Source organism: Maylandia zebra, linkage group LG1 (genome assembly GCF_041146795.1).
Source record: "Maylandia zebra isolate NMK-2024a linkage group LG1, Mzebra_GT3a, whole genome shotgun sequence".
Classification (NCBI taxonomy): domain Eukaryota; kingdom Metazoa; phylum Chordata; class Actinopteri; order Cichliformes; family Cichlidae; genus Maylandia; species Maylandia zebra.
The window spans coordinates 19,192,658-19,216,179 of record NC_135167.1 but is presented as its reverse complement, the minus strand read 5'-3'; the positions used below and the strand labels follow the sequence as shown (position 1 = coordinate 19,216,179).

Here is a 23,522-nt window from a genome sequence, read left to right as displayed (position 1 = left end):
TTATTGCTTACAAGATTGTTTTTTCCCTCTTTCTCCATTCAGCCACCTTTACCCCAATCATAAATAACACATGACCTTTGGCCTTGATTTTTTAATTGGAATTACAGGATGATGATATTATAGTCATGCAGACAGACTTCTTTCTTTCTTTCTTCTTTCCTGTATTATTAAGACCCTATTGGCAGATTATGTGTAAGTCCGTGAGAAGTGATCCCTATTTGTGTTGCTCAGCTCCGCCCATTATGCTTGTGCCCACAAGAAGCAGAGCCAGGTTGTGAACATGGTCAGTTATATTTTTCCAAAGATAATGGACAAATCCTGGGTGGCCTGGATCTAAATTTCATTCATAATTCATGTCACACAGATTTTAGTCCAACATTGAGGCCAAAGTACATTTAATACAGTTACAAGATCTTATTAAAATACATTTTTTTGCAATCTGCACAGGCATTGGTTTCAACCACGTTACTGTGGACACCAGTTAAAGCCAGACTTGTAACATTTCATGGTCATGAAGTCAGGACCTTATGTAGCTAAGAGTAAGCTAAGGGTTGCTTCACTTTTCTGGATATGGATATTATCCTTTACTTAGTAAAGCGGCTCATTCTTCAAATATTATTGCTCACAAACACACAAAAAACAATCACAAAATAACACCCATGATGCGTAATGATTTCTAAAATATCATATTTGACAAGACTTTTTAATTTAAAAGAAAAAAAGAATTGTGTACACTGGGATTTGTAAGACACTCGATTTTCAAACTGTGCAAAAAGTATAGAAGGCACCCTAAACCTGTATAAACGCAATACATCCAAGACAATTGAAACAAATTCACACAATTACTTAATTTTAATCTTACTGTATAAAGATGATTCAAAAACAAAAATCTTAGTATTTACAGATCCCACAACTTTACAAAACCTTTAGCGTTTTCCACAAAATTCCCACATAGAAAAGATCTAAATACTAAGCACAGCGATAGGACTGAGGTAGGATAAAGAGACAGGAAGTTGGAAAAGAAGAAAACCAGCAGGTAGGTTAAACGGGCTAAATGGGACTATGATGTTGGGTGTGTTTTGCAGGAGGGCAGCACTTCTACACAAAATGGACTTTACATTTATTTCATTCGTTTCTACTGAGTATCATTCCCTCATGTCTGTGCATGTAAAATTATATCACAGAGCTAAATGAAGAGCAAAACTATTAATCAGACCTGACCAAACACAACCGTGCTTTAATCCACTATGGTGAGAGATATTACACTTGTCTCCTGTGTGTTCTGCACAGTGTTAGTGTCAAACCTTCACAATGTGGTCCAGTCTCTGAACAAAAAGCACTCTTTGTACCTGAAACATGCAACACATTCAACGGTCTCACGTGGGAAGGGGGGGAGCATTTTGCATTTTCATGAAATGTATTTATTAGAAACAAAGAAAAGAAGAAAGCACTGAGCAGTTAATAAATATAAATTGGGATGTTACTACTTATTATTATAAGTGCACAAACTGTCTCACCTACACCGGCTCTCCATCCACATGGCAGGCACTGAAGCAACACTAGTCTTCTTAAGGAAAATATTACTTCTCTCCAGCAGTGCCTGCTGCCTTTATACACATTCATTTCGCAGAATATTTGTGCTTCAAAATTTCTGGTCAAAAAAACCCAGCAAAACATCTTTGCTCACACTAAACTTGGACTTCGCTGCTAAGAATTAGAAAAGCAATGATGAAGAAGAGGGCTATATATTTTTTAAATGGCTAGAACTTAAACATGTTATTATTTCTTTAAAAAAAACAAAATATAATATATTCTGTACACAATGATTAAATACAGTGTGATCTGGATACATTCCTGTGTATGAAAAACAAATAACACTTGTAATAAGAACACCAATGTAAACATATTGCTTTTTGTAACACAAGTCTAACTCAAAACTTCCAGCACCAGCTGTTCAATGCATTTTATATAATATAATTTAAAAAAAAATTCTGTATTCACAGATTATGTAAGTCTAAGAAAAGATGAAGGAACATGAAGGACTATCAATGTGTTGGATGAGTGGATGAATTTTACTGTATGACTACTGTTTGTTAACTGAGTGGGGAAAGTTTCTGTCAGTCAGATGGGACAGACAAACAGCCATGGCATCAAAGCTATGGGCACTTTCTTCTCTTCGAGAGCAGCTGAGGTGACTCTGTTGGTCTTCAGGTTACTGAACTTAAGTCTCACTGCCTCACAGTAAAGACTCGGAAGGATCCTCCCTCCATGTTGCTTCTGCTGCAAATGGACATGACAAAAAAGTGTTAATTTTATCACTACACCATGAAAAAGTATGTTCTTTCAAAATTCTGAGAAGCAAATTTCAGAAGCCTGATCAAAGGTGAAGGAGCAAATGTGGAATAATCTTGCTTTCCCGTGAGTTTGTGTGCTCCTTTAAGTCAAATGAGACCCCTCCAGTTCCTCAACCAATCAGAGCCATCAAAAGCACACAGTCATGGTGCACATGATACATTTAGGAGGAAAGGACACATTTGCAGAATCACTCATTGTATTTATATTTCTGTGACTGAATCTTCCAATTACCTCATGTGTTGAACTGGACGGCTGTAATTTGTTCATTAGCGGAAATATCTCAAAGTCTTGCCATGCTACATAATCATGATAGGCCAGTGCAACTGGTATCTAATCACAAATAATTGTCCATATAGGAAAGCACTCTAAGTGGCTGACAGCATTTCCAGCCTCGAGTAATTGGATAGGATGTGATTACTTCCCCAGTAATCCAAGCTGCCCACCCTGCCATGATGTTGGCACATGGCACAGACTTTCTCTCAGCCATCTACTGACCTCCTATCCGAATGCCCCGAGTGAAACCTTCACAGCTCTGCATTAGATTTCAGAGAATAAGACTTGGCATGCTTTTGACCATTCAGCACTTTGCACACTCAATTGAAATGCCTGAGTAAAGTAAGCAAAGGTCCCATGTGTGGGCCGTCCACACACCAAACCACACCATTACTCTTACAACCCCATATGCCACTAGAACTGGCCACAAGGGCTTCTTTGCCTGAGCTTAGTCCACTGGAGCCGGCCACAGATGTGAGACTGATTTGAGAAGCATAGTGTGCATGAAGGGAACCCACTACTTGCAGTATTACAGTGCACATAAATCAAGATAGGGTATAGTGAATAAAAGCACTTTTCTCTGGCATATTTTATAGTCTCTTTTACAGCTCCAAGGTGTAATGGTTAACACATTCACCTTAAACACGACAGATCCCCAGTTTGAGACTGGGAGGAGACACAAACCCAGTCTCAAGGGGTCACGAGCTAATGTAATCTCAGGTCTGGTCCTAAACCTGGAGAAATGAAAGAGTTGTATCAGGAAAAGCATCCAGTGTCCATCCATTCGAAATAAGGGAGCAGCTAAAAGTGCCTTGTTCTATTTCAGACTCTCTTGGACAGTTTACTTGTCTAAATTTCAGCAAGCTTCTGGTTTTTATTTCAGTTGCATTTGACTTTTTGGTGACTACACTTTATACAAAATTTGATATAAAACTCCACCTTCGATTAACTTTAATTTGATTTTTATTAAATTAACTCCTCCTAAAAGAGAAATAAAATGTCCCTTTTTGATAAAGCATATAGTTTGAGATGGAACAGGTGTCTCTGAATCCTCCCTTGAGTTACTGATGCTGCTGGGGCTTCCCTTGATCCACTGACCTTTTCTTCTTTACTCATGTGTTTTCCCTCTCTATGTGTTTATACACCATTGCTATATTTCGTTTAATAACTAAACTCTGCCTCTCTCTCCCACGGTGTGCCTTTTTGCTATCCTAACTTCCCCCCTGACCTCCAACTAGTAGTGGCAGATGGCTGCCCCTAACAGAGCCTGGATCTGCCGAAGCGTTCTTCCTGTTAAAAGGAGTTTTTACTCCTCACTGTTGGCAATTGCTTGTTTAAAGGGCTACATTTTAAACATAGTTGTCAGGAATAATAGTAATCTCCAAAATCCCTGTGGAGCAGTACCTTTCAGATTGGATGCCATTTTTCAGAACTCCTGTGTAGCTCTTTCTCTTGTCCAGAGGCAAAACATCAACAAAACCGCCATTGGGTTTGATTACGCCTGCATGGATGGCCGCTTTGCAAATGCTGGAGTTCTGTGAAGAGAAGATATGGTGAACTTGAGAGAGGATTTAAAAAGATGGAAAACCACTTTTTCACTGTGCAAACATTACTTCAGTTTAATAATTGTTTAATACAGCATGAAATATATTTTACAGAAAGACGTCAGCAACCACACACACACACACACACACACACACACACACACACACACACACACACACACACACACACACACACACACACACACACACACACACACTCAAGGAGTAGAGTTTGAGCCAGAAGCATGGCTCCAGCAAAACAGACCATGAGCTCTTATCAACAGTTTGGAGTACAATCAATCATTTCTACTCCAAACATAGATCAGACTGTCCATACACCCTACCAGAGATTGTAACCAGACAGTTTATGCCTCATGTTTAACCAACATTAAGCTTATACACCACTGTGGAAACAGATGTGGGTGCCTCAGATTGCAAAGCATTCCTGGGTGCTGGGCATTTGTTATGAGTCAAGTGTGCTTGTTTCAGGACCTCAGAGGACCTGTGATCTGGTTAAGAGTCAGTTTCATCAGTGGTTAAGCTCTTTAAACCCAGCATTGACCTCATGTGAATTCACAGATTAGCAGCTCTAAAATAAACTTCGAAAGTAACATAAAAGCTTTTACATTTTACATCTGATATGTTTAGTCTGAAGGGCACTTTACAGTGTCCTCTCCACTGTAAACATCTTTTTAAGTCACTTCAGAGAGATATTCTAAACCAGTCTTCCTAGGAGTATTTCTTTCTGTGTCTTCTTCAGTGAAAAAGAGGCACTTAGTTTGAGATAATGCTTGAGTGGTAAAGCCCTATAGAGTCAAAGACATTCTCCGGTTTGTCATTTCATTACTCCAATTCTCCATGATCCTATGATTCAGCTGTTGTTCATGGCCATGCAACATAATCACGCAGACATAATCATTCAGACATCTCCCCGTTTTTGCTGAGGAGGCCAACAAGTTATAATAAACAATCAGCTAATTTTTTTTATTTATTTTTTATTCCTACCATCCTAGCATTATTGGAATAAAACATACACTTTAAAAGCACATAAAAGTACACACCAGCAGGTAGGTTGTGTATTAGTTGCACAAACTGAAACACATACGTTTACTTGATTGTGGTTTATTGCCCCTTAATTCAGAAGATACAGATTGGAAGCTAGTGTTACTTACATCTGTGTAAATCTTGTTTCCAATAACAGGCGACCAGTATGAGGGCTGAGCCTTGCAGTTCTCTGGACAGAAGACTCTGAGAAACAAATTGCACTTGAGTATAAATCTGACAGACAAGAGTCATAGAAAGATGTTTTGCTATGGGAGGGTTTCTTCAATAAGTGGTAATATTTTAGCACTTTCATTTAGCATTCCTATATTCTCAGTTAACGGATGTAGTTGGCAAAAAGACAAACATTTACATTTTATTTTCAACTGCATTATATTAAATTCGAAACTATTTATTTGCTATGCATACAGTGCTGTGCAAAAGTCTTGGGCCACCCCTCCCACCCTTCTTCATATTTCGCTTCCAAGGAGCCAGACTTGTTTGTTCTTGTTCTTGATTTTCAGTTATGTCCTTTTACCCGACAATCTTCAGGGGGATATATTTATTGTTTGTTAAACTATTAATGTATGCTGAAGAATGAAGGTGCTCGTACCAAATTTTGATTTTGCAGCTCATCAGAATTGTACAAACTCTATTTTAGCCCTTTACACCATGTTTCTATGTATGTTTGCACAAGTTTCAAGAAACTATTTCCCATTTTCCTAGCAAAATATAAAGAAATGTGGGGTGTCTCAGAACCTTTGTACAATAATGTAAATAACTAATACAAACACCAAGTGTCCATTTACTTTAATTTACTTTTTATCTGAGAGGACAAGCATTAAATATGTCATCTACTGTTGTAGTAAAAAGCTGTTTTTGAGTAATCAAATGTTGGATGTGTGGTGACACCTTGGACAGTGTGAGTTTGGTTCTTTGTAAGGGCAGATTTCAGCCACTGTGGTGTAACAATCAGCTGTCATTTCTGTCACAGAGAGAGAGAAAAGAAAATCACTTAAAACTCTAATATATATCTGAAAATAATGCAAATCAGCACACAATCGTGACTCAAAGCTCCTCCGAACAAAAGAAATGCTTCACTTACCTTTCACTCTGGCCACTGTGAAGGCATTTCCAGCTTTATATTTACTGTAAAACACATCAAATTTAGAAACCTGTAAAGTCTTCCGAAACCAAATTATTTCATTGTGTTAGTCACAGAAGCAGGCACATTTGTTTCCTATATGTTCCCTTCAGAGTACATATATCTACCTGAGAGACTCAATGCCATTCTTTGTAGATCTGACAAAGAATGGTAACTTATCCATTCTGGAGATATCGATTAGTCCTCCGTTGTTGTCAATCACACCATGATGGATAGCAGCTCGGCAAATACTTGATTGCTGAAACAATGAAAAACAAACGCTGGGTGAAAATCCTGTAAAAATAGCAAAGCTCTTATTTACAAATCAAATACCAAATCAAAACAGTTCCATAATGCGAGAAAAGAATTTAAAAAATGTGAAAACAACACTCATTAGATTAGGATAAATGATAAAACCGGAATTTTAGGAAAAACCTAAAACTTGGATGTCCTGAAGCCTATTTTACATACAGGATACATATGAGATATTATTTAGTGCCTTATATGTTGTCGTCCAGTGTGAAACCAGACTAAACCACGTTTACGGTCCCATTATAAACTGCTGCATGATGCAGTAAGTTTGCTTCATACAGGACAGACTCACCACATCATAAGTGACAGTTCCCCAAACTTTTCCTTTCTTTTGCACACAGTTAGCAGGACAGTTGTATCTGCAGAGTCAGAAAGCAAGTTGGCCACCACAGTGCATGGATACTGCAAACTGTGTTATCTTATTTGCAAATCTTAAACTAATTTTACATTAAAACACACTGAAATAACCTCACCTGCTGCAGGTTGAGCCACGGCATTTATCTCGCAGTCTTGTCTCACACTTAATATTGTGAGCTGCAAGGGAAAAAAACATATTAAAAAGTGTAAAATATTAAAATTCATGATGATTTTGATAGGTATACAGTTGCTATAGCTACCAAGAAAAGTGCTGCTGGGAGCTTTTGAAGGCGTTGTCCTGGGATTAGTGTTCTTGGGACTGGAGGGTCTGGACACAGGTTTCTTTGGAGCAATAGTTTTAGGTCTGGCAGTGGTACGAGGTGGCAGTGGGACCTGAGGCTTCTCCACCTCATTCATGTCTTCAATCTCTGGCTGCTGAGAGTCTGTAAAAGGACAGATAGGGTTCAGCTTGGTAACCAGTTTAATGTTAAAATGACTGAGGGAAAATCGCGTGGGTTCGCTCACCTTTGTAGCAAAGGTTATTTCTGCATCCTCCTCCATAGCTTGGAGGGCACTGGGAACAAGGTCGGCCATGCTGGTATGGAGCCTCTCCGATCCAGTTGCCCCTGCAGAAATTTTGAACAATGGGCGTCTTGAGTAAGGTGGAAATTAACCATGAGTCAACGTCACTGGGTTCGTGACCTTGTAGCAAAAACACTCCTCTTTGTCTCTAAGGCAATTACATCTCATAGGCTGTCTGGAAAACAAACTCCTACTCTGCTCTTATTTTCTTTCCCCGTACCTCATAATTACTATTTTTACTCTGACTTCTGGAGGAATTTTAATGGCAACAATATGTCATATGAATGCTTTGGACAGCTAGTGTTTCTTATCTACAGTACAACTATATTAACAACTCAAAATGCAGCTTTTGTGAGCCCTGTAAGGAGAAGGTATGTAAACAAGAGCCTGGAGACCAGAGGTGTTAACGATCAGTACAGCATGGAGGAATACTGATCTTACTTTGGGGAATAGTTGCACACAAGGTAAACAGAATTCTCCCATATTTCTCCCCACACGTTCATCCTTGGGCACACGTGCACAGCGCAGCCCACTCGGTTAGTAGTTGCCCACACCAGCTGTAAAAGGGGAGGGGAAAGTAAATGGCAAACATTAGCACGTACAATTTCCGAAAGGACACACAGAAAAGTAAACAGTCGATCTCGTAACCTAGATTTGTTGCCTCTCTTTCCTCACAACCGATAGGTCCACCATCATTCCAGAGGAAGCACCTATTTAGGCAGTTATAACTAATGAGGCCTTTGGGATTTCCAAGACTGCCTGTTCTGTTATTCTTCTTCAGTCACGTGGTCATCACGTGAACCCAGTTTGCCCTCTGTGACACAACCGGGAGTATTTTCATCATCCAGTTAGAAGGAGGAAATGTCAGTTTTTAATATCTTAACTTGGAAAGAAATTCTCCAAGCCCCAGAACTGTCCACAGTAAAATAACGCAGCTCACGAAACAGAAAGCTCCTGCAGTGGTGTTGCAGATGAATGATGTGCCATTTGACAGGGAATACAAGACATCATATTCGAAAGCGTCTCCAAGCTTTCCTCCCAAACGTGCACTCTCCCCCTTCAGGAATGTTCAGTGGAAGCAGTGAGTCAGCTGGTGAGTGCTGGTAATCCAGGACAGTGCGATTAAAATGTGGTTTGACTGCCTGGACTGCACGTGTATCGGCACTTACAGAGAAAAGGTGGTGATGCTCAGACTTGGCATTGCCCACTCTGCAGCATCTTCAAAAGAATCCAGGTCAAACGGTGTGGCATGTCTGGTGGGATGAAAATGACTACCAGATGGCAGCAATCAGGTTTCAGGGAGGAGTCTAAATGTTTCTGTAAACTCATCCCAACATCCACAAAGTAATGTCTGGGGAAGGATGAGGCAGGCTCATTCATTCCTGTTTCTTTTGAGCGTCTTTCTTTCTTTTTTTTTTCTTTTTTTTTAAAAAAACAAACTTTTTTCTGTCCCTTCTCTTGAATTATTTGCATCAAGTTATCAAACTTTGCAGGTTCTTGTAGTAATTGATCAAGTTAAGAGCAGGTTTATAAGTTACTGCTCAGGGATTTCTTAAAAGAGCAGTCCACCAGCTTAAATTTAAACTGTCAGACTCCCAATGCAGCAGATGGTGCAGTGGAAATTTCATGTATTCTTTTTACTTGTCCAAATATGGTGCCAACATTACCCACATTCTGACTTGACCACCAACACTTAAGTCAGAGATTCAGTTGTGTTATGCTATGCAGAGTTAATTGTGGGCTTCAAACAAAGATGACAAACCTTTTTCTTGTATTTGTCTCACCTGGGTGTAATGAGTGCACATTGGCCCAGAGCAACGTTCTGGACACCAGGGATTGCACTCATGAGGGTAGGGGTAGGTGTAGTCCTTCACTTCATCGTACCAGGATTGGACGTGGGAGGAAGGTGAACGGTATCTGTAGGATACACGCACACACACACACACACACACACACACACACACACACACACACACACACACAAACAGACAGTAGGCTCAGTCACAGGGTACCAGGGGCAAAAGGGAAACATCTGGGGTATCTGCCAGGTGCTTTGGCTAGACTTGAGAAACTACATGAACCTGCCTTGCTCTACCCTTGCTCTAACCCTTTTGTCCTCAAATGATGAGTCTGAATATAACCTGGCACACGGAACAGCAGTCTGTTCCCTCCATAACAGAGGGAATCAACTCAAGCTAAAAGACAACAACAAAAAGAATTAGAGCAAAGCTAAACACAGCTTCCCAGTTTAACAAATCAATTCTAGCTCCTATTATAAACATCTCTTTTTACGGTGTTGAAACGTGCAGAGCTTATAAATGGAGAGCAGAGGGGGAGTGAAAAAATGACTCCGCATCAGGGTTTTTTGGCACAGGAAGAAAAGAAGGGAGTAGGAAGGGGGAATGGGTTTGTGAGAATGAGGGCAGATTCCTGGAAGGGCACCTGCTGCGATAGCCATACACTATTAAACACAGAGGCCTACTGTCTGATGTCCACTTGGACACACACACACAACCTCATTCATAGCAGACTCCATATGAACAAGGACTAGCAATACCTATGGTTCATGCACTGACACTTTTGTTATAGTTTAAGTAGCTCAAGTACAACATTCATCACTTTTGCTTAGAGTTGATGATAATCTCTTATAAGGACATTTAGGAGTCACTTGGTACAAAAAAGCTACAAGAAAACTGCCACTCAGTTAAAGTTCAGATTTATAGCCTTCAGAAAAATGATTGCAAATCTGCTTAAAGGAGCAGTGGAAATAAAGTTGCTCTTAATCCATATAGTAGCTGCTCAGATTTTTTATTCTGGGCTAAAAATGGTGGACTGACTGACTAACAATTCCACCGTGCTAGTCCTAGAGCATGTTTAAAACTCCTGTTGATCAAGCAGCCACCTTAAAGGGCTGAGACCCAACTTTAGCTATGAAATTTGAATTCTTACAAACTCATACAAGCCCTTTTTGGTTTAACTTAAAACGAAAACTGCACAGTTGAGAGGAGGAGTGGGATTATAACTCACTTGTTTGGGACTTAATATTAGGGGGCATGGCCATGTTGATTAACAGCCTTACGTCCACTGATTAAAGTCTTTTATCTGTATTTTGCTTAATACAAATTACCCAGCAAACATGGCTGAAAACCAGGTGTTATCCCCTTCATCAAAACTGGTCACAATAAGGTGAATGAACGCATGTAGAACACAAGCCTCCTCACGCTCTTACAAAGTGAGAAATAAAGTTTTGACTATTGCAAAGAAGGAATTCATTGCTTTGTTTTGTTTTTTGAACAGCAATGCAATGTGGTCAGTACATGGTTGTCAACAGATGTCTAGCATCACTAAAAAAAATTTTTTTTAGCCATTTACAGTTTTTACATCTAAATTCCAGTTTATTTGTTGTGTAGTGAACTTACCTTATTTTGTTTAATATATACATTATATACACATTTAGATGAACTTTCTCTTGCCAGAAATTCTAACAAGGACGTCCACACATCTCAAATGGACATAAAAAAAACATCCATGACATCAGTTAGATGGTTATTCAACATCAAAGGTGGTCGCATTCCTACAAATGTCTAACAAATAATCTACAAAGTACAGAAGAGGATAAGGTCCAATGATTTTTTTTTCTCAGATTTTGAAAAAAAGTCATTTTCCAAAATAAAGCAATAAAATATTCATATTTAATAAGAATGTGTCTCACCTGCCCCAGTGAACTGCCAGGTTTTGTCCAATAGACATGAGCAGGTCCTGAGGTCCATGGTCCCACTGACACTCCTCTGCCCACTGAGTGGCAGATCGCTCCAACTCATCATCCCAAATCTGCATGCATATAAGAAAACAATCATTCATCACCTGCTGTATCAAGTGCAATCCACACTATGCTTTCCTTCCCTCAACCTGCTCTTCTGCTCTTGCACTTCCTTCTCTCCCATTAAGCTGAAACTAAGCCGCACACAAGTACAACAATATCCTTAGATGGTGACATTTGAGCGGAGCTCCTAGCGCCTGGCCTTGGTCCACTACAAATCTCCAGCAATCACAGCTGAATTATCCAAATTTCCTCAGTGGGATTTATTATAGCAGTGGACAAGAGGGTGGAAAACAGAGAAGATACCTGACTCCCACTTTGGAGGGGGGCACTATGAAGTGACTGAACACTCCATACACCATGGCCCCTCAAAGTACATCCCTTCAGTAAATTTCCAGCCTTTTGGTGGTCGCTAACACATGCACACACAGACAGCACTGTAACTCCAAACACCCTTACACTAACACAAACACATCCACTGCCTGTTCGCTGGAATTTGAGAGAGCAAAGACAGTCTGCAGACATTTTCCTTCACAGTGTAACCACACTCCAGAGACACACAGGCCACCACTGCTTCTCTCAACTTTATGGAGCACGTGGTTTTCAATAAGCTTATTTTTGTCTCCACAATAATCCCTCTCCTACTTTATGTATTAATGTGCCATGCGGTCCCTTAAGTTTCCCTTTTCCAGCCTTATTCTCCTTCCTCTTTTAACCAAGCCGCATGTGCTGAGCTGTTTGCAGGTAGGACAGAGTCAGCATTATTATCCTCCCCATAAAAGCGTGGCACAGCAGGCTGGCAGTAGTTCAACATCTTGACTACATGTTTCCAGCAGAGAGAAACGATTGTTTTTATTACGGCAACACCACTTTTTGTACGTCAACTAAAACCCTGATTACCAACCTCATTGGTGCTGCTGACAGATGAAAATTACCTGAGAAGCTGTTATGTTTATATATCATTATATATATTATATATAATCCTGTGTTCATATCATTTGAGTATATATATCATATATATGATGATACATGGTAAAAGATCTGCTTCTCTTACTATGGCTCTTTGTGATGTCACTTAAAGGAGATATTCCTTATATCGTGATCTCAGGCACAACCTGACTGTGAGCACAGAAGCCCCGCCCACCTACTGTTCAACTCCTGTGTTTGCAAGGTAAAGCCAAAAACATGAAGGTTGGCATAAAGAGAAGCTTGTTTCACACAGTGATTAAACTGATGAGCTGAAGAAGGTTCAATATAAGGTAAATAAATGTAAGACTGAACTGTGAATTCTGCAAAACCACTCAAGTAAAGCAAATAAAAAAATCAAGTGCAAGAAATAAGTATAACAGTTTTTTTCCAGGGTAAAGTAAAAGGTTAGCTTTATCTGCATGATAATACTGAAATAGGTCAATAATCTTACCATGTATTCCATGTTTGAAGCGGTGGGGTAAACCCCACCCCTCAGCTTGTTGTGCAGCTGCAGGATCTCCTCGCGGTCTGACCAGAGGATGGCTCGGCGGGTCCTGTTACCAGCTGTGTTGCTGGTGCCTTTCTGCTCTGCTTCCTCCTCATAGCGGCTCAGTAGCTTCCTGAGCTCACTGGAGTCTGGCAGGAAGAGGGAAGCCGAGTCTCTGATGCACAACAGCACGAGGACGAGGACAAGGGGCCAGGTCACTGTAGCGCAGGTCATCCTGACACTTGAGCTGCGTAGTTTATACTTTAGGACTAGACAGCAGCTTGTGGATATAGAGAGGCTCCTTTCACAGTTCCAGATAAAATCTGCAGGGTGGAAATGACGATTCAATGATGGTTTCCTTCCTCTGTGATTCAAGAAAATGACCAGATTACAAAATATGGGCACACACACTTCCCACACTTAACTAATATAGGAGGCACTTCTTCTAATAAAGTTGCAAAATAAATGCACACACCTAGAAACGACTGCACAGCAAGACTCTTCTTTAATATCTGTCTCTCCTTCAGGTTGTTTTTAGTTGATAACTCTTCAATATTCCCTTTGCATTGCTATGTGTTATAACTCCTACTGATGAAGAGTGTCTGGTGATGGGGAGGAGCAGTAAAATAAAATTTCCTAACTCAAAGGTGGACTTTTTTTTCTCTGCAGTTCTGCTTTGTGTAAGTTCGGCTTTTGGCCATCTTATGACTGTTTTACTATTTGGGCCAATAGACTCTGATGCAATCCAAAATAACTGCCCTGCAATAACAACATTTCTTTGAGAAGCTTCTGAATGCTTGGTTTTATTTAGGCCAAAGCATAAAAGAAATACTTCAATGTTCATTTTTTTGAGGTTATGAAGGTGTTTTTGTTTATTTGCAGTGCCATAAAATATACTGAAAGGTGTATGAAACAGATATTGGCCACAGAGTTCAATCAACCACTCTCATATAGCATGAACAAAATTATAATCATAAACTTCCATTAGATTTATCTGATAAATTGCTGATTATTTGAGGCATTTTGTTTCCTTTTCAGACACTGTGAAGTGTACATGATCAGCTTGTAACATATTGTGACATTAAATGCTTAAATGATCATTTTTAGTGGCCTCAGTCTTAATGTACAAGGATCTGTCTTATTCATAACAACCTCAATTATTTGACCATAAACATTAATATGACATAAAGTGTCCCTAATAAATTAGTTTTATATTCATGACTAAAAATGTATGAAAAAGTCTGTGTACATAACCCACCTGGACCTAGTGCACCTTAATTATATACAACATCCATCCTGTATCACTCCAGTTATTTTAGCCAAGCCAAGCAGCACAGTGAGATCTGCTGAGGGGGACCTGAGTTCAAGCTGACAACTTCTCACTCAGCTCTCATTAGGCAAAACACTGCATTCCTCACACATATTAGGAAGGTTCATAATATTGTGTAACTGACTCTTTACCTGACCTCGCTCCGAAAGGCAACAAGGTGGAGGCAAGACGTCCAAAACTAAAGCTAAACCAAATATCCCTAAGTCATAAACTTCTAGAAAGAGAGAAGAGCAGTCAGTCAGGGTGATCAGAGAAGAAAGGAAAAATAAACCAGCTTGCACTGGTTGCTCTTATCCTTGAATCCCTTCACCTCTTTCCCTTTGGCTGGAGATGCAGCCTGAGGTCTGGCATCGGCTCTGTGTCAACATGCTGTGCCAGCTCAGGGAACTGTGAGCCAACAGGCAGCCCAGCCGCCACACCCTTCTTCTTTCCCTGTGCCCCGTCTTCACACTGAACCTCTACCAGCTTCTCTGTCTGGGCCCTTCTCAAGGCTCTCATGAATTCGATACCAGAGTGACAGACAGAGGAGAAAACCTGAACGCACGTACGTATCGACATCTCGTCTATGTAAACTTGACTCCTTTTTCAACTTCTGGAGCTCCTATCTGATCCAAAGACGGACTGACCTCATCTCCAGCTCACCACGAGGCTGAATGTAAACAAAAACACATGCCATAATGTAGATTCTATCATTTATATAACTTTTTGCAGTTACTTGAAATTTTTGTAATTTGCAATTACTTTTTAAAATTTCATTTTATTGTTTTGGGGGTTTGGGCTTTTTTTTTTTCTTCTTCTTCTTCTTCAGAAACCTTAAAGGTCATCATTAAGTAAGTTATTTCTTCTGTTATATCCTGGTCCCAGAACTCTAAAATATAGGCTTCCATAAATGAAATATAATCTTTTGATCATATCGATAACCTCCAAATACACTTAAAATGCTTTGCTCATAAGGTTACTTCCTGCACATAGGGTTTCCATCATGCTACGGCACTTTCCGGGCTGCAGACACTGAAGACCGGTGTCTTGCTAACATCAGAGTTACAATGTGTCAGAAGTTTATATCGCGATGTGAGTGCATGAATAAATCTGCAGCAAATCTCACCAGGTGGGCAGTTCTGCCTTTCCTGCTGTTGCAGAGAATGTGCATTATAAAGTACGGGTTGTTTCGAAGAAAGAAAGAAAGAAAGAAAGAAAGAAAGAAAGAAAGAAAGAAAGAAAGAAAGAAAGCGTGCTCACCTCTCTGTTTCTTTGTTAGTATCCAGTAGATTGAGTATTTTCGGTGCAGCTTCCTCTGAGCGCCGGAAAGCTGTTAATTCTCTTATGAGAGGAGCAGGCTGCTGCTATTGGTGGTGTTCCCGGGGAACATAGAGACTGTGTAACTCCTGAGAACTCTGAGAGCCTTATATAGAGAAGGAGACCCCTTAGGACCAGAGGAAAAAATTAGTGTCTCTCCCCACTCGCCAGCTTCCCTTAAGCAGACTATGTTCTTGGCACACAAAGCGCACAGTGCGCAGACTAATGTCAGGAGGACATTTACAAATATTGTAAATCAGCGGTCTGTCAAAACAGCCAGCGGCAGGCGGTGGGATTATAATGAGTCATTTACGTTTGGCTTAGATAAGAAAAAACGCTTCAGAAGAAACAAGCGCATAAGTGGACCATCAGCAGTTATAACAAACATGACGAAATTAAAGGACAAACTTTTTATGCCGACGCCAATTCCAGGGTCATTATTATAACTCGAGACCACACACGAGGATCGATAAGTTGTAATTATTGGATTTGTGATGGTTAATAAATAATTTGCCGATGCTTTCTGGATTAGTTCATCCACCACTGTCCATTGGCTGGAAGTATTTTCTGTTCGGTCATAATTTGCATATAAATGCCGGTAATTCACTGTTATTAAAAGACAAAACAAATAGTGCTGCTACCATTTAAAAGAGCCATCAGGTCATTGTGAGGATAATTTATCTCATGACTTACAGCTCTGCGCAAAAATCTTGAGCCACTCTCGATTTTGTTATATTTTGAAAGGAAAATTGGAAATCGGTGAAGCGATTTGCTGAAAAACGTGTAAACAACCATGGAAATAAAGTATATAAGACGCATGTGCGTTTCGTAAGTGCTTGAATGTCAATCTTTGGTGTGGCCACCTTTCGGCACAGCCTGGACGCTCTCAGGCTAGCTTTCTTGTAATTTCTTTAAGTAGTCTTCAGGAATAGTTCTCCAGGCTTCTTGAAGGACACTCAAAGTTCTTCTTGGATTCTTTTTCTTGGCTGCCTTTTGTTCTTTGTCAAGATGATCCTACACTACTTCAGTAATGCTGAGGTCCGGGCTCTGGGGAGGCCAATCCATGGCTCCTAGTGATCCATGTGTGTTTTTCTATCCATCTATGTTTTTACTGCAGTGGCAGTGTTCTTGGGATCATTGCCATACTCAAAAATTAAACCACTGTCAATCAGATACAATCCAGATGGTTTTACATGTTGAACAAAATCTTATGTTACTTTTCTGTGTTTATAATTACATCAGTTTTGACAAGATCCCGAGCAATATTGGCAAAAACAGAGCACCAAATCATGACGAGCCAGATAAATCTTTAGACCCTTCTTGTGTCCTCTACTTGACAGTTTCCTCATTTTTTTCATGGCACAGAACGCCAAGGATATGCCAGATTTTCAGCTAACATGTATCTGGAAATCACCTTGTTGGTGAAAAAACACTATTTTAGGTCAAACTGTTTATAACTAACAATGGCTATCAAGTGCAAGTATGAATGCCGTCCTACATCCTGACTTGCACTTACATGTGGGGACTCATAATTTAAAAATAAATTATTTACAACCCATTTAGGATCTGTAATTTCTTGTGATTGTAAAATCTGAATGGCATCGTCTTGGATTGTCAGTTTAACATGAACATGTAAAACCATCTCAGCCAGATCAGATGGAGGCCTGAAGGCCAATTGTAGGAAACATATCAGCTTCATCTGAATTGCAGCCACATCAAAGGGTAGAGCTTTTAAGAAGGTTTTATCTGTAAAAAAGCACTTCCTATAATTTGCGTCATTTGGATGAGAATGAAGAGGAAGGAAGGAGGCTTTGTGAGCTTGCATGAGAAAACACGAATCGTCTGCCCTGAAAAGCGGCTTCATGGTATGATGCTGCCATATCGCCTTACTGACCCTGCAGTGTTCTAGCTGTGTTATGACCCAAATAGTTTAGATTTTATTCCATCGTATACTTGATTTTTATTCTGAAATATACCAGATACGTACAAGAGCGTGGCACTCAGAGGGCATGCCAGCAAACTAAATCCCCAGACAAATTCTCTTCCCACACGGTCTCTGCCAGCACAGGCTCTGAACTTCTTCTTATTATTGCTTTCTTTTGTTTTCTTAAATACATGTTTAACAGGAAGTCTGGCCATCATACCCTGCAGAGATGCTTTTAGTGATGCTCATGCTTGATGAGCTTCATTACTAATAAAGTATTCTCTGACAAAATGTAAGAGACGTTTCATATTTACACAGGACGTCAGACCAGTTTTCAATGAGGAAAATCTTGCTTCGAGAGAATTGTGATCCAGATTTTGAAAATAAATACATTTATTCATTTTTAAGGAACTATAAAATAGAATTATATAAATACAAGCTGCATCGAGCAGATAAGGTCAGTAAAATGACACAATAGCTCTGACCTCATTCAGTTCTTGACCTTGCTGACTAATCGTTACGGACTGATTAGTCAAACATAAATCCATCCATGTGCCGGGAATAAGCGTGAATATTCGATCATGTTGCATAAGATTTCATGATATTATCATCGTTGGTATTCCGGATTTGAATCTTATTGTGGTTTTGATCACAATCGGTGTAAATATGAGGTAACATTTAATAGTATCCAGATTTCTTATTATCTAAGAACAGGCAAGTGTTTCCCCTTTAATGTGTCAAATATACTTATCTCAGCAGATGAGGATGAGCAGTTTCTGGTTGTGTGATCTCTGATACATTCGAGTGTTTTATTTAACAAATATTTTGCTGCTTACTACTCCAGACTTTAAACTAATAACACAGCTGTATGCCCGTGTGATAGGAGTAAGGATAATGCCATCTGGCTTTGTAACACTTGTTTTGTGTGCCGTTGCAGAGCAGAGGCATTGAATACATTAATGGCTAAAATATTTAGGACAAGAGCTTTGTGATTTGTATATTTCAGATTGTTTTAAAACTGCTCCCCTTCTTTTGTCTTTATGGTGCCACCGTCACTCTCCTTGAACTCTTTATGCACAGATACTTCAGATAAACCTAATGGCTTAACAGATTTGTACTTTTCTGTTTTACATTTAGTCAGCGGGACTCCTTTGGGATTTATCTATGTTGTGTGCTGTAGCCACTTGTTGACAGAGTAATGATATAGATAACCCATCCTTGATGACTTGTTACAGATGTTGAGGTACAATAACTTACTTCTCAGAAATGTTATTCATTACACGGGTCCATTAACCTTGATATATATTATTCATTCCGGGCCAAATGGAAACTGGAAACTCTCAACTCTGCATTAGTCTCAGTTGAAGACAACAGAAGGATTGCACAACTCAAACATCCCCTTCTTGTTTACTTGGGTAGTATATAAGCATTAGCGGGTGGAAAACAAGTTTCCTTTTTGTAAAGATCAAGGAGGAACCACCATCCGTGACATACAACTGTGACAGGACAGTTTGTTTGGACAGACATCCTTGAAATTCTGGTTGCCATGTTGTTTACCTTCCTGAGAAGGGAACTGAGAGCAAGTGAACCTCTAAACACGAAGCAGTAAAAGAGGAGGAAAAACTGGGGGAGAGTGAATGAAGAAACCATATGGTACACGGGGCCGATTATAAAAACTAGCCAGTGGGTGGATTGTAATGGAACAGGAAATGCATAAAATCACAAGTACTGAGGGAAAGATTAGTAAACTGTAAGCACTAACACAGGAATTAGGTGCGGAGAAGCCTTTTTACTGAAGCTTTAGAGGTTTGTAACATCTTTATTGAAGGATGCCATGTACCTCGTTCAAGGTTACTAAATTTCAAATAAACAGAGTAAGAGCAGAAGCACAGTGTTGTTTTTACCTGTGTCCCAAATGTGTACTATACACTCACTTGGCAGGTCATTAGTTACACTTTCCGACTACCAGGTTGTAGTCTTTTCTGCCTCCAGAACTGCATTTCTTCTTTGTGGAATAAAATCATATGACATGATGTCAATCTCCCATTCCACCACATCACAAAGGTGCTCTACTGGACTAAGAGCTGGTAACAGTGGAGGTCATTTGAATAGGATATTCAGGAAGTGTGAGATGCCTATAGCGCTTTGGGGTCCTTAGGGACTAGTAAAGCAATATACAAATATAGGCCGTTTACCATTTACCATGATTCAAGCTTTGTTATATGGCACAGTATCCTGCTGGAAGTAGGCATCAAAAGATGGATGCACTATAGGGCCAGCATACTCAGATTGGGTATGGTATCAGAATGATGCTCATTTGATACTGAAGGAGCCAAACTGTGCCACGCTATGACACCACCACAACTAGCCTGAAATGTTAATACAAGACAGGAAACCAACCACCAACTGGATGGAGGCACACATAAGGTTATAGCATAGGTTATAGTACAGGGTTTTAGAAGGGTGCAGTTACAATCTATGGCATTGATTTAATGCAGACATAAATCCACTGAACTTCAGTAGGTCATCTTGACCTTGTCTAGATGTCTAAATGCAGTGAGCTGCTGTCATGTTATTGACTGATTCTACACGTGCAGCTAACTAACAAACTGACCTGTGAGAGTCTATCAGGAAATACAAACTGGCCAATTTGAAGCTTTTAAAGAGATTTTTGATTCTTGACAACAGATTTAATCATATCAGAAAAGTAGATAAGCGACAGTCTGGAGGTAAATATTAAAGGGGAAAAGTCAGAGTCTCCTTGAAGAGCCCAGTGTGACCCTCGGCGGGGCTTTTAATAATGGAGTCACAGAGCATTGTGCTCTTACATTTTGAAGTCATGGATATCCTTAAGTGCACATTCTGAACAGTAAGAAACTAATCTTGCATTGCAAATTGCAGCTTGCACCCAAGGCATTTGAGAAATGGCAGCTGGACCTTTAAGTGTATTATTATGATCCTTGTTAACTTTTATATAAACCCAGCCACAGGGGGCCACAAGCCAGTATACTCTTAGTGCTGCTCCGGGTGAATGGGAAGGGTTGCATCAGGGAGGGCATCTAGCATAAAATCCTTGCCAAATCAAACACGGGAATCATCAAAAATGTGATCGGTCTGGGCCTGGGTTAATAACCCAGTGCTGTTGGCCAACAGGGTGCCACTCAAAACTGTGCTATTGTTTGCCAAAGTCAATAGAAGAGGAGAGGCAGAAGGTGTATTCAGAGGCAGCTAGAAAGAAGGAAAAGCAGGAGTGTGGAGGTGAGAGTGGGAACTTTAAGAGGAACTATGACTGGAAGATAGATATACTGTGTGAGCAGGAGACCAGGTGGAAGGGAAGCAATGCCAGGAGGTTTAGAGGTGGATTTGAATCGTTTTACCACAATGTATATAAGAATCAAAATAGATTAAAGCCTTTTTTTTATGTAGTTAAAGATTTATGCTATATAATCGATCCAAAGTGGAAAAAGAGTCATTAAAAAATTAATTAATTAAAAGCCCAAAATTACCATGACATTCATGGCCATGATCACTGTACCTGCAGATACACAGAGATGTCCAGGAGAGAGGGCAGAGTACTGTTTTTTACCATAATATTTAATACAATCTTGGAACGTGACCTGACACCCGAGGCAAGACCTTTAGTGGAATCGATTTTCAAGAACAAGAGTGATGTGCAGGGCTTTAGTAACTACAGATGGATAGCGTTTGAGTTATAACATGAAGACAGGAAAGTTGTTGAAGATGGGTTAAGAAGAGGTGACGATCAGCAAGCAGCACTATGGCTTTATGCTGAGAAAGAGCACTACAGATGTAACGTTTGCTTTGAGAGCATTATGGTAAATGGTCTGTATTTGTATAGCGCTTTACACTATACACAATCATCCACCCATTCACACACTGGTGATGGCAAGCTACAGTGTAGCCACAGCCACCCTGGGGCGCACTGACAGAGGCGAGGCCACCGGGCCCTCTGACCACCACCAGTAGGCAACGGGTGAAGTGTCTTGCCCAAGGACACAACGACCGAGACTGTCGGAGCCGGGGCTCGAACCGGCAACCTTCCGATTACAAGAGCCCAACTCTTGAGCCACGATCGCCCGCATTAATGCAGAAGCATAGAGGTGGGTCAGGAGTTGCACCATCTCTCTGGATCTAAAGAAAGCATGTGATAAGGTGCCAAGAGACGAACTGTGGTGCTGCATGAGGGAGTCAGGAGTGACAGAGTATGCGATGGTGGTGCATGTACAAGAAACAGACAATGGTAAGGTGTGCAGTAGCAGTGACAGAAGGGTTCAATGTAGAGGTAGGAATGTAGGGAGTGATAGCGCATGAGTTTACATACCCGGGGTCAACTATCCGAACCAAAGGGCAGAGAGGTGAGGAAAGCAGTACAGCTATTGTGCAGCAGGTGGAGAAAAGTGTCAAGGGTGACTTGTGACAGAAAGATGGCAAGAGAGAATGGGGAGACTTACAAAGGACCTGCTATGACATACAGTTCAGAGGGGAAGGTGGCTGAAATGAAGACAGACCAGATTACAAATGAGTACATCAGAGGGACAGCTCAAGATGAGATATTTAGGGACAAAAAAGCAAGGTTAAGTTGGTCTGGGTGTGTGCAGAGTGGGGATATATTGAACTAAGCATGTTGAAGATGGAGCTGCCAGGCAGCAGTTAAAGAGGAAGACTTAAGAGAAGGTTCATGGTTGTAGTGCAGGATGGAGGCAGATGATCTGCTGTGATAACCCTTAAAAGGGAGTAGCTGAAAGTAGCAGTAGTACCACGTGTCCTGTAGTGTTTGCAGCTTGAAGTGTTTAAATGGTTCTTCTGTCTACCAAAACATGTGCCTCGCTGTAGTTAACAGTTTAGTTGTTTGTGTGGTAAAACTCAACTGCTCCACTACATGTGGTTTGACTTTGTTGCCTAAAGAGACTCAGAATAATCACTAATTCCTGTTGCTTCCGTCACCTTGGCCCAACAATATTCTCACATTACAGAAAATAACATGTGGTGCTGAACCAGTTCCATGCATTCTTGCACTTAAGATCTGGTAGTGAATGGTGCAATACTTGCTGTTGAAAAATAGGCCCTAGTTTTAAAATCAAAAAACAAAAACAAACCATAGGTAGGAGCAGGCCACGACATCATTCCTGAAACAGTTGAGAGAGCCTCTTTGTTAGTAAAGGTGGTCTGTCTGTAGATGTTCCAACGTGACATTTTCTTTTCAGGCTATAATAGGGAAGATCTTAAAGTAGCCTTCTAACGTTAACAAGAAAAATACTACACTCCACTGTAAATTTCACAGTAAAGCCACATTGCAGTAGAGGAGTGAGCTATAGTAAGAAAGGAATAAATAGTAAAGAACACTAAAGGGCAGAAAACCCTTACACTGCAAATTTTTCAATGATAGGTCTGCTTCCCATTAAACCAAACGGAGGCGAGAGCAGCCATGGCCTTAAAGAGCACTGAGGCTGCCAGTGAGACCACAGGAGGGGGAGATATAACATACTACAAATACTACACATAGTACATGTTGACATACAGAAACAAGAGACCAATTAAAGCATGTGTGGTAGACCAAGACTCTGTGGATCATTTTGGGTTTGTTTGTTGTTTCAGTTTATTGTGCACATGTTTCTGTAAGCCAGGCCGCGGAGTAGAGGCTGCAAAGGTTTTCAGCGGATAATGAAGCCAGGTAGTCTTTAGACTACACTTGATTAGCAAACTGCTTTTTGCACAATCCTTTATTTGAACAATAAACAAAATAGATGCTGGAGGCTTGAAATTAAAAGACAGTATAGATTTTTTTTTATGTCAATAATATCCCAACAGTTCCCAGCAGACATTAGAGTTAGGAGCACATACTGAAAGAAAGACATCATTGAAGCATTTCACCAGCACATTTCCTGACCAGCCATCTGAGACCGAGATAAAAACTATACAACTGAAAGCATAAGCCATCTGTTCTAAAGTCCCATCATCCAAACATTCTTTAAAAAGGGAAAAGAAAGAATGCAAATCAACAATGTCACAATGTGTGCAGAAATGACTACGAAGCCAGCGGCAAGACTGAACCAGATTTTAGGATGTA

General features: G+C 40.2%; 1 protein-coding gene across 2 annotated transcripts; it reads right to left on the bottom strand.

The window, feature by feature from the left end:
* Positions 1-378: 378 nt before the first annotated feature.
* On the bottom strand, positions 379-15,608 carry crispld2 (cysteine-rich secretory protein LCCL domain containing 2). 2 transcript variants are annotated; one of them, XM_004543111.6, is made up of 15 exons: positions 15,454-15,608; positions 12,849-13,248; positions 11,321-11,439; positions 9,393-9,525; positions 8,050-8,165; positions 7,552-7,652; positions 7,287-7,469; positions 7,143-7,203; positions 6,962-7,028; positions 6,486-6,616; positions 6,319-6,362; positions 6,126-6,198; positions 5,345-5,420; positions 4,033-4,163; positions 379-2,280 (listed from the first exon to the last, which is right to left on the bottom strand). In XM_004543111.6, the coding sequence occupies exons 2-15, from the start codon at positions 13,116-13,118 to the stop codon at positions 2,229-2,231; spliced, it is 1,557 nt and encodes a 518-aa protein (XP_004543168.1). In that variant the 5' UTR covers positions 13,119-13,248; positions 15,454-15,608; the 3' UTR covers positions 379-2,228. The 2 variants fall into 2 exon arrangements, with proteins under 2 accessions (XP_004543168.1, XP_004543167.1); XM_004543110.6 differs by having other exon boundaries at positions 12,849-13,207.
* Positions 15,609-23,522: the final 7,914 nt, after the last annotated feature.

Coding starts and splice junctions, on each gene's coding strand:
- crispld2 (XM_004543111.6), bottom strand. CDS start 13,118: ATGACCTGCGCTACAGTGACCTGGCCCCTTGTCCTCGTCCTCGTGCTG. Junction 6,363..6,485: donor AATGGCATTGAGTCTCTCAG/GTAGATATATGT, acceptor TGTGTTTTACAG/TAAATATAAAGCTGGAAATG. Junction 6,199..6,318: donor CACAGTGGCCAGAGTGAAAG/GTAAGTGAAGCA, acceptor TCTCTGTGACAG/AAATGACAGCTGATTGTTAC.